At 35.9% G+C, this 12353-nt stretch overlaps 1 protein-coding gene across 1 annotated transcript in view; it reads right to left on the reverse strand.

Moving 5' to 3' along the window:
- The window catches only part of BANK1 (B cell scaffold protein with ankyrin repeats 1), a 300120-nt gene that overhangs the window by 210264 nt on the left and 77503 nt on the right, over positions 1 to 12353 (reverse strand). Inside the window, exon 4 of the mRNA XM_054591683.1 lies at positions 9420 to 9558. Within this exon, the coding sequence (XP_054447658.1) occupies positions 9420 to 9558 (139 nt within the window). The remainder of the gene's footprint in view (positions 1 to 9419; positions 9559 to 12353) is intronic.

The following is a 12353-nucleotide window of genomic DNA, read 5'->3' on the forward strand; positions in this document are numbered from 1 at the left end:
TGAATTAAACTTGAATGTGTTCAAATACACTTTTTTAGCATTCTAGAACGAAAAGCAGATTGAAGACTGAGTTAATTTTTCAAGACATATTTTTCTGGTGGATTTGAGAAACTTGGACAATAGTAGTTATGTAATAAACTGTACATGCATTTCTTCATAACAATATGTTCATCTGTATGAAAGCATATGTTGCACAATACACGGAGCAAATGGCTCATTTCTTTGTAAGAATACCATTATAATATCATTTCATTTACAGTTTTATAGATAGAACAATCATATTTCCCATAGGTTTTTAGAAAACAGTTTTCTTCTTTTCTACACTCTTAAGAACACACTGTTTGATTGTTGTTGTTGTTTTAAAAGATATTTCCTAGTCTCAACATAAAATATGATAATATATGATGTTTGAGTTCATGCTATGTATTTAGGGCTAGCTAATCGTATAGAAGTGAGAATTGACTAGCCATCTAAATTCTGGTTAGTTCTACAGGTCAGAAGGTTAGTAGACAAATGCAGAGTTAGTGTAAGCATTCAGTTTAAGCGTTAGGTTATGCCCAAAATTATCTGTGCCATTCAATTTGTTTAGACTTATTCCTTTTCATAACATTAAAATTGTAGTTATACTTGCATGTATGGTTCAGTTTGAGTTGAAGTTAAGATCTGGATGAATATCGTGGTCAGAATCAGAAGTGGGCTTAGATAATGATCACTTTTTGTTCTAATGATCATATAGAATTCTGTATTATATTTGTACTCTTTAATCCCATTGCCCAAAACACTAAATCCCTTCTCCCTAATGACTAACCTCCATTAAAAAAAACAATCTATGATCATCTTTACATAATACTTTATAATTTAGAACAGTGAAGTTGCTCATAAAAGGTTAGGTATTTGTTACTACTCTCATGAAGAAAATTACCTAAATTATAGGCAAGTTTCTCAAAGTTGTGTTTGAACAGATAAAGAGTAGAGCTGATTGAAATTATAGAAATTTTATTCAATTGATTATAATGAAAAACCCTTGGGAAGGCAAAATTTAATGCCCTGCTATTTGAGTACTAGTTACAGTTACACCATACATTTATCCAAAGCTTTTTTTGAACAAGCTGTTTACAGTGACTAATATATTCTGTTGTGAATTCTGATCTAACATACCAACAGTCCTAGTTATCTAAGAATTTTGGGCCTGCCAGGAAAGAATAACAATAAATAGTCATGTCAATAGAAAAGTTGTATTTTATTGTAACAAAATTAAACATAATTTATCTCTTTTAATTCATTTTCGGAACACACTTTTAAAACTTTGACTCTTTATTCTAGAGACATTTCCCAGATTCTCCTGGAACGCTGTCTGGGGCTTGGAATAAGCCATTAAGTACAAGACTAAAAAGCTAGTTTTAACCCTAACCCCCTAAAGAAGCTTTGAATATTTAAAAGTTCTTAAAGTTTAAACATTAATTTTACTTTATCTCCCAAACAGGTTAAAGGACCTTCTAATATTGCTCAGGGTAATCTAAAGCCAACAAAAACAATCTTAAGCTTTACTAGATGAAACTGAATGAAATTTCCTATTACTGTATTGTTTGACTAGGCACTTGTATTATAAAGGAAATAAAATAGAAAACTTCCCTCTTACCAAAGTAAGTATCTGTCCAATAGAAAGTGAAAGAGAAATCACAGCAAAAAAAAACCCCCCAAAAAACAAAAAAACCCTGAAAGTTGTAAAGTGCTTCTCATCAGTTACAGCTGCACATACATGAGGGTAATGAGGGTTCTGGAGTTTTTGGACTCAAATGAAATCAACTACAATAAACTTCATAAAGATGATTTCAAATGAAAACATGGATGTTGTTTATCAGAAATGAGATTAGGAGTTTTACAATCGGGATTTAACTTTCTGAAAGGAGGCCAGGTGATAAATCATAAAAGAGACATGGTAAGATTTGCCTGCTGGTTCTTTGACATAGAATATTTAAAATGTTCTAAATTCTTTATTAGAAAAATTAGCTAGAAAAAAATTCTAGCTATTTTTTTTCCTGATCTCTGGGGTCATTAGTTGACTCAAAACACTGTTAGATCTAGTGATGATGATGTTAATTTTAGAGTAGTCCTCCAAAGAGATGTCTTTTGAAGTTGTGTTTGCTGTGTACATTTTCACATCAATTGAATGTCAGTGATTAAGTAAGACCTAATTAATGTTTCCACCCATATATTAAGGAGGGCGAGTTATGTATTCATCTGCTTGGGAGGCCCTCTTTCATAATGTTTACTGAAATGACCTTTTTGTGAACAATACCAGGTATGGCTTGAGCTTTACATTAACTGTGGTCATTATGGTATCTACATTTTATAGCTCTTCAATGAAAATAAAGTCAATTCTTTTAAGTGCTCAAGTAGAAGACAGGTAAAGTGAATTCTGCTATTTATTATCTAGATTAAAGTAGGCAAGTCACATTTAACACTGGAGGTACACACAAACATAGGTCAAAATCACCAAACTAAGTAAGGATATAAGAGTCAGCTATGAAGAAGAAAAAAGGCTTATGACAGTCTCTACTTGAGTAGCTCAAGTGTTTTTAATGTCATCCCAATAAATCAAGGTTGCAGGTTCAATCTTTGATGTTTCTTTCTTTCTCTCCTTCTTCCTCTCTCTCTTTTATAATGGAAGAAAAACGGAGCTCCTTGGCCCCATCAGACATAGATAAACAACAAAGTACACTTTTAGAAGAGCAAAGATATAAAAGAAATTCTACTTAAATTTCCAGGCTCAGGGTCTAGGCTCCTCAAGAGTGTCTGTCAACCTTTTCTGTCTCTGCAACTTAAGTGGTCTATCCTTCCAGATGAAGGACAAACTAATTTATGGAAAATATATTCCAAAGGCATTTCTTAAGAGTCAGACCTACATCACTAATTCCATAAAAGGATATTTCACAAATGTACTAATTTAAGAGCTTTTTACTTTCTATATTTACATTGTCTGAGAAGCTGTGTTTTTTTAAGAATCAATTTTAGCCCCTTAACACATGGTAAACTTTAAATGAACCTACCTAATGTTTCCTTGGGGACTGAAATCAACATGACTCTTTTGATTAGAACAATATTATTAAATAAATAGTAGCTTCAAAATCTTGGTTATGTTTAAAAATTAATATCAATTTTCTATATGTTTAAAATTATTTTTCTGAAGTTTAGAAAAAATTCTATTGTTATTTTTCTGTCAGGTTCAGATTTGGCAAATCCTAAAGTATTTTTCATTTTCTTTTAATAAAATATGAAGTTATCATTTATATTATTCAGAATATAATTTCTTAATTAACAAAGAGATTCTATATCTTTGTGGATTCTTTTTATATTCTTTCCAGTTTTTAATTGGTTGTCCCGCTACTGTGGAAAGTATTTTTCTGGCTGATCTGTAGGTACCAGAGAAATACCCTCTTCCTTCTGAATAAAAATTAGTTAATTTTTCTAGTTTAAAGTCCTAACATATATTTGCATATGTTGTGACATACACTGGGACTATAATAACCTGAAATTCTTTTAGCATAAAACAATCTCTGTCAGAGACAAACCTGTGGACACCATTGGGATGGTGTGATTTTTAAAAAAAACAAAGTACTAATAAGTGTGTCAAGTTATTGAGCTGAAAGGGAGAAGGCAAAATTAGAACACTTTTTCTCAAAATAAAAAATCAGGTTAATGTTTGGAAGTGTGTCATAAGGGAAAGAAAGAACATGTAGAAACAGCATCTTATGATTTCTTCCCTGTTTGGCATATTGTACTTTAATATAATTTTGTTATTCTATGAATTGTTACTAAGTTAGAAGGAAACACACTTAAAAAGAACATTAATATGGCACAAGGTTGGGTTAGATGGAGAGAAATCTGAGAGTTTTATCTGAGAACTATAAGAAGGAGACCTTAGAGTATTTGATATAACTCAATGTTGAGAGAATAGTAATACACACACACACACACACACACACACACACTCTTAAATGGTTAGAAGGAGGTATCCAAACATAGAAAATAGAGTAATTAGTCTTAGAGATATCCTTTTCTAACAGAAAATGCTAGTTGCCTAGCCCTATGTCTATTCTCTTCTTCCTGTTAGAACCAGATTTTGAATTTCTTTTGTTGTTGTAGGACACATTTAGATCCAACTAAAAACACTAGATTTTCTGCTCCTCCTTTCAGCTAGATATGACCTTGGGGCTAAGTTCTGACTAATGATATATCAGTAGGTATGCCTTACAGAATCTTTCTTATTTAATGAAATCTTCATTTCTTTATCCCAGTAATGTGTTGAGAAACTGACTCTCCAGAAGGACGAAAAAGCTCTGATTTTTAGATTTGCCAATTTCTGTGGTGTAAATACTCAGGCTATGACTGATTTCAAGCTACCAAAGTGTTATGGATTTTATGGTGTCCCCTGTGACCTAATATTTGTGTTGAAGCCCTAACCCCAAAGTACTGTGTTTGGAAATGAGGACTTGAGCTAATTAAGGTTAAATAAGGTCAGAAGGCGGGGGGTTTATCTAGTAAGACTGGCATCCTTATAAGAAAAGGACGGGACACCATAAGCACAGGTGCACAAAGAAAAGGCCATGTCTGAACACAGAGAAGGTGGCTATCTGAAATCCAAGGAAAGAGATTTTGCCATAAACCAACTTTTGGCCCCTTGATCTTAGACTCCTAGCCTCAAGAGCTGTAAGAAGTAGTCTTCGGTTGGTTAAGCCATCTTGTCTGTGGTATATTGTTAGGAAAGCCTGAAAAGTGTAATACACAAAGTAACATCATTGAATATGAATTATGGAGGAGATACACAAAATAAGCTCTCGCAATCCAGTATGCGATGGTTCCAGCACACCACTGCTTCATCATATTGCTCTGAACATAGGTGCGATGGCAGAAGTCTTAGAAGACATCTTGTTCCATGATAATTATGGCCATACCATAGGACTGCGGAATGCTTGTGGTGATAAGAAATAAACCTGTGCCCTGGAAAATACTGTGAAGCTGTCATACCAGCCCTCAACACCAGCCAGCTTCAGCTCAGGAAACGCTGGTTATAGGACAACAGAACATTTACAAGAAGCAAACTACATTTTATGTGACTGATTAAGTCTTGGGTCAGATGATTAGAAATCTAGTCACAGGAGCATCTTTTCTAGACTAAAAAGAGATTGGACAGATAGACACCTCCTCTTGACACTGATGCATCAATGTTCTTCAAAAGAAATTTGAGAGGGGGAAAGGGTTTCTGGTATGCTTCCACTTTAGGTTTTTGACCCTTCTATTTTAAACCTGGTATTCAAAAAACGTACAGAAAAATGTTTTAAAGATGATGTGAGATACTGATTGAGATCATTTCTTGTCTTGGAAGTCACCAGTGGGTACAGGGACTATATAGGAGATGACAAAGAATTGGGAGCTCTCCTGAGCATGATTCCCCAAGGGTATATGGGGACAATTTGGTAGCTTTTCTATGAAGAGATATAAACAGAGGGCTAAGAGAAGAGGGGGCAGGGAATATGAAGCATACAATATTTATAAAGAAAGATGGACCCCTCAGATGGACTATTAAATAGATGGACTATTTAAAGAAAGTTTTTAAATGGTTTAACACACCCCATCCAAAAGCTGAGGGTGGGTTATTTAATAAAAATCACTCCTTGTATTTAAAGGAATTTCTAGAGGGAGACGTTTGTTCCTCAGTTGGATGTCTGTTTAAGTGTGGTCTTATATCTTATCTTCCTTGTTTCCAAACATGTTATAAATACTTTAAATGTAAGTTAAGTTATTTTTATCAACAAGAAAGTTGAGGCATAGAATGATCAGGAGAGTTGCCTAAAGTTACCCAGTAAATGCCTCCATACAGAAAAAAAAAAACCCAGCTCTTTTGGTCACTAGTTAATTGTTTCTTTGGTTACAAGCAGATTTGGACCTATCATTAGCCTTTAAGAGCATGCTGGTCATTCTCTCTTACTCCACAATTGGTGTAGAAAAAAAGGAAGCTTATTGAACAGTCAGTGCCTTACAACTGAACTTCCTGAGGTGATGGAAAAGTTTAAAAAACCGGATGTTACCAATGGCTACAGTGCTGACCAGTGCAGTTACAAAGCACACTTACTCCAGCTATGGTTTGTGATCCACTAGTACATCATGACATCACTTTAGTAGGTGTTGACTGGCATTAAGAAAAACAAAAAAAATATGTCTTATCTCTCTGCTTATATTACCCATTGCATGTTCTTGCATGCTGTCTTCTCTTCCATTATAGTTCTTAACATATTAATCAGAGTTATTTAAAATTCCCTCTCTGATCATTCCACCATCCTTGTCACAGCTAACTCTGGTCTAATGTTTCCTTTCTCTTTTTAAGCTAATGTTTTATTCTTGGCTTTAGGCATGACTTGTAATTTCTTGAAAACTAGACATATTGTGTCAGGTATAAGAAATGAAGTCAGTAGGCAGTGAGAGTGTAAAGTGGCTAGGAGTTGGGCTGCATTTGGTGTTAGCTATAACTATACATACCAGAAGCTTCAAATTCCTCTATCGTCATTGTTTCTGTCCTCCCTCTTGACCTTCTACTTCCCTACGTACTCCTCCTCAGAAAGATTCTGCATCTTGCCATACTCTCAACTGTAGTCCATTGCCATTATACTGAACCCTGCCGTGGTGGTGGTGGTGGTCAGGTGGGGGGAGGGGAAGCATTCTAATCTTATAAATAAGTCTCAGTCTCTTAATGAGCCCCTGTCTCTTGGTTGTGACCTTTGCAAGTGTTTCTGCTATGGTATAGCTTTCCCTCCCCACCTCCAGGAACACTAGAGAGGGTACAGTGGGATGGATGCCCTTCTTCAGCTGGGATAAAACTCTGGTAAAGTGGTTTCTCCTGGAGCATAGGCTTTGTTATGGAGAACACACTAGGAGTATTTCACCATGATTATTCTCCCTCTGGCCTGGCGGGGGCTCCTGAAGTTGTTTCTTGCACCTTCACTATGAGAACCTGGTGAAGTTCCCAGAGGTAAATCCCACAAAATTACATGTGTCTCACAGGACTACAGTCCCCAGAAGATTCTTACTCAAATTAATCTACATTCAGCCACCAGAAATTTATCAAAATTACCATTTAAGTGTTTCCACCAGTTTCTGGCTCTAATGACTTCTGTTCTAGGTAAGCAGACCTTGGGAATCACTCTCCTGATTTACCTTTCCTTCCGTATTCGGGAATGGTGGTTTGCCCTGCAACCACAGTTCTCAGTGAACTCAAGAAAAGTAATTTATTTTGTTTGTTCAGTTTTGTTGTGTGTGTGTTGCAGGAGTGGGAGTGACAGCTTCCAAGTTCTACATGATAGGGCTGACACCGTTAGTTTAATGCTTTTAAACTACACTATTGCTTTTAAAACCTATGTTTTAATTATGGATTTATGCATATATAATCATACTGGGTTCTAATATAAAGTGTAGTTCTCACTAGGGCTCAAAAACATTTAAGATTTTATGTATTCAATTTTAGAGGGAGGGGAAGGGAAGGAGAAAGAGAAGGAAAGAAACATTGATGTGTGAGAAAAATTTTGATTGGCTGCCTCTTTCATGTACCCAGCTGGAGACCTGGCCTGCAACACTGGCATGTGTCCTGACTGGGAATCGAACAGGTAACCTTTTGGCCCACAGGCTAGTGTTCAATCCACTGAGCCACATCAGTGAGGGCAGGGCTCAAAAAATTTAAGTAACACTGTCATGAGGCAGAGAAAATAAAACTCTGGGGTCATGTCTGCAGAGGAATGTCCAATCCATATTCCCACACATACACATGGCATTAGTCTATATATTGCTACATACCACATAGCAGACAAAATTTCGTAAGAAAAATCTCTCATTGATTTACAGAACAGAATAGTTGAGAGAAAGACTCTGAGAGGTTTAATTAGCATAACTAGTAAATAGTGGTTTATTTTTTTCACTACAAACTTGCTGTTCAATTATATAGACATATAATGAATTAGCATAACTTGGGAAATGCAGACTATTCATTTCTTGCTTTTCTGAAAAACATTTGAACTTTGATATGCTTTATTCTTCGCACTGCTTTTAGTACTAGGTAAACAGAACAGAAAATCGTAATGTGAGTAATTTTATTTGACATTTTGATCTGCTATTTGGGAAATATTGTCTAAGTACTTATTAATTTGCAATATTGATTTTTTTCTGTAGTGATTTTAGTCTAACTAGATTTAGTTTAACCTCTAAAATTAATTAGTTAGAAATTAGTCTTCATTAAATCACTTTAAAATGTGGCATGAGGAAGTAGGGGTCTTTGGAAGAGAAAGAGACAAAGAGAGTTCTTTCTCATCTCACTCCTGCATGTCCTTGTCCATGAGAGAAAGCAATCTCTAAAATGTTTTAGAGTCTTTCCTTTCTACCATTGAACACACATCTCAGCTGTACAAGGAAATCCATAGCGGGGACACATGCTCTGCATAACATAATAGAAAAGGTTTGCAGATGCTCTGTAAATGGACATACTTCATAACAGGTACATTAAAAAGCTCAGGATGCATTTGATAGACTCTTTACTTTTAAATATTTTTACATTTCCAAATTCATAGTAAGGTGGCATATCTTTTACTTTAAAATATTTAATGAAGTTCACATTTATAAAGTTTTATAAGGTAGTTTTATTCTCTGATTATAAAATAAATACATAAAAAACAAGTAGCCCTACATTTTTATCAAAACATTCAGAAATTAATAGAGTAGACTTTGAATTTAGTACAATTATTGTGGCAAGTGTGCATATTCCATCTGATACTATTTACCATGCTGCAAGCAGAGTTGCATAATGAGATGGTTAGCTTCATAAATTAAATTAGGAAAAGAAGGGAAGATTGTATATAGAAATGTTACCATGAGTAAAATATTGAAAAAGATTTATGCTTTCCAAAACAACCAAAAATATACTCAGGAGCATGACCAAAAAAAAAGAGAGAGAAGAGAGGCAGGGTGGGAGAAAGAAAGGGAGGGAAGAAGGGAAGGAGAAGCAAAAAAATTTCAAAGTTCATTAATGGAAATCCAAATACTTACTAATCCTGTTATAATAAAGCTCATAATTTTAGTTCTATAATTAATAGCTATCATATATTCAAGTATTCTCTGCTGACATATATAAAAATGTGTGATGTAACTGGGTGCTGTTTCACCACATGGCACACAAGCTAATTTCTCATAATTTACACATTTGTACTCTGGAAAATTCAGATTAGTAGTAACAACTTTGGGTGTGTGAAAGTTAACACAGGAAACACCTGCAGGACAATATTAGTTTCTGTAGGGAAGTGAAACCATTTATCATAAATTTATTGAAAGAAATTCAGGATGGTGTTTTATATTTATTAAAGCATAAAATAATTTCTTACCTAAAGCTTTCATACACCAGACTGTTTTATTCCAAAGGGTTGGCCGTATTCTAATACATTTATTATCTGACGTAAATCGAACCTCCACAGCATCACCAATTACTTCATCTCTCAAAATAATAAATATTTCACCAGGATTCTATAAAATAAAAATAAAACCCAATTAAGAATATGAAAAAGTTTACATTAACCAAATAACACACTGAAATTATTAATGATAGAGGTTGAATATGGTCATTATGTCTTCTATCATGTCCATATCTTCAACCATATTTAGAAAGGAAATATGTAAATGTCAATCTCATTACATTTTGAGTTTATGGACTTGGTGTTTATTGACTACTCAATTTTTTTTCAATACCTTCTGTTGCAACTGAAAAACTAGTGAGCATATAGCTGCTTCCTTTTCCTCTTGTCTCTTCCCTGTGTGAGAGGCTCCCTGTCTCACAGACCTCCAGGGTACTGTAATTCAACCTTTAAAACAAACCCTTTTTCCAAATCTTTTTCCTCTGCCTTTCTAGAACTTTGTGTATTTATCTATGAATGAAAGGACTGAACATTTAAATATGGTGATTTAAAAAAAAAATTTAAGTGTAAAATTTTTAAAGTCCAGTTGTTTTAAATCTTACCTAACAGAGATTCTCTGGTTAGTCTATTTATGCTGAGTGTCTGTAAAGGTCATTGAGTTGACTAAAGTTTATAAGTCTAAAAGTTTAAAGATTTTTATTAAGGTGAAAAAGCAAAATCTATGTAAAGGTTTTTGAAAATCTATTGGAAACTTTTTTAAATTAGGGATAAGAAGATTGAAATTAATACAGAGAAAGAAAAGTATATATTTATTAAGTATCTCTTTTATACTGAAACTTATTGTAAGTAAATTTTATATAGTTTTTAAAAAAATTCTAACCAAAACATACAAGAGTATATATACATACATACACATGCAAATAAATGCACACATCAAAACCAAAATGGGGAGAATCAAGATGGCAGAGGAGTGAATGGACGTCACAATGACCTCCTCCCAGGACCAATCTGGAATTACAACTAAATTGTGGCGAAATCACCTGCAACAAACAACTAAACAATAGCGAGAGAGGAGCCTTACAACCTCAGACAGACAGAAGAATCAGTTGTAGCACAAACCGACTGGTAAGGACTGTGATAGAGACTTGAGAAGGAGGGCAGGGCACCCACAGGTGGCAGCACCAGAAGGATATTGAACTATTGAACAGCCAGTTGGATCCCCCTGAGAAGAGCGGGGTCTAAACCATAAGAGGGAATCTCCAGCCTAGAGCATCAGAGCACAAAAAGTACAGATAACAGCTAGCTGTGAAAAGCAGCAGGGTTACTCTCTGCCAGAGACAGGTGGCTAGAGATGCAAAGAGCCTTTTAAAGGGCCAACACATAAAATTTTATTTGCAGTCACTTACCCTGGTCTCTGGCAAAGACAGGGGCAGAGTGGGCTAGAGACGCCTGAGGAGAGACTGGGGAATGAGGCTTTTGGGAGAGAACTGATAGAGTAGCTGGCCAGATCCCAGTGCTGACTCATCCCCTATCTGGCAGCAGCCATATTGCTCAGGCAAACCATTCCCCTGAACGGCAACAATGTGAAGGGACACAATAGCCTTGCCACAAGGAGGCTCGGCCCTGGCCCAGTAGTGCTAAAGCCTGACTGCTGAGTACAGGGTAGCAGCCAAAGATAGTAGATCCCTGGCTAAAGGAGGTGCAAAATTGGTCTAGAAACACTTGAGGAGATACTGGAGATGGAGGCTTTGGGGAGAGAATAGAGAGAGTAGCTGGAGGGATCCCTGTGCTGACTCCTCCCCATATGGCAGCAGCCATCTCTCTCAGGCAGACCACTCCCCTGAGTGGGAGCAACGTGAGAGGACTCAATAACCCTGCCCCCAGGAGAGACCCTGCCCTGCCCTGTGGTGTATAAGCCAGCCTTCTGAGTGCAGGGTGACTAGATTAACAGCTTAGGAGAAAGCCACAGATAGTAGATTCCTGGAAGTCTCGGAAAGACTGCCTAAGGTCAGTTAGGCACAACATCTGACATTATCAGAGGCAGATCCAGAAAGAAAAAAAAGCAGTCTCCCACCATAGAAGTTCATACCACAAAGTCAGGAAATCAAGACAGATCAATTTAAGAAGCAAAAGCAAAAGCAAAAGGAAGTCTCACAAATAATGGGAAGACAAAGAAACATCCCCAAGTCAAAGGGAAAGGAGGAATCCCCAGAAAGAGAACCAAATGAAATAGAGTTAAGTAAACTATCAGATATTGAGCTCAAAAAAACAGTTCTAAGGAAGCTCAATGAGCTAAGTGAGCTCAAAGATAATTACAAAAAAACTAAAGGAAAACTATGAGGAACTTACTGCAAACTATATCAGCATGAAAAAGGACACGGAAACTATCAATAAGAGACAAGGGAAAATGAAGAATACGATTTCTGAATTGAAGAACACAGTAGAAGGAATAATGAGCAGGCTAGATAAAGCTGAGGACCGAATCAGTGATCTGGAGGACAAGGTAGAAAAAAGCTCCCAGAAAGAGCAAGAAAATGAAAAAAAGACTCAAAAAGAATGAAGAGGCATTGAGGGAAATGCAGGACAGCCTGACACATAATAATATCTGTATAATAGGGATACCAGAAAGAGAAGAAGAAGAGGAAGGGATAGATGCAACCCATTTGAAAAAAGTAATGATGGAAAACTTCCCTAACTGGAAGAGAGAAAAAGACACAAGTCCAGGAAACACAGAGGGTCCCATTTAAGATGAATCAAATGAGGCCAACTCCAAGACACATCATCATTAAAATGGCAAATATCAAAGACAAACAGAATCCTAAAGGCAGCAGGGGAGAAACAGGTAGTAACATAGAAGGGAGCCCTGATATGGCTAGCAGCTGACTTCTCAACAGAAACACTACAAGC

The sequence above is a fragment of the Pteronotus mesoamericanus genome, unplaced genomic scaffold (assembly GCF_021234165.1).
Source record: "Pteronotus mesoamericanus isolate MK-2021 breed Mesoamerican mustached bat unplaced genomic scaffold, CSHL_Meso_final scaffold_232, whole genome shotgun sequence".
In the NCBI taxonomy this organism is placed as follows: domain Eukaryota; kingdom Metazoa; phylum Chordata; class Mammalia; order Chiroptera; family Mormoopidae; genus Pteronotus; species Pteronotus mesoamericanus.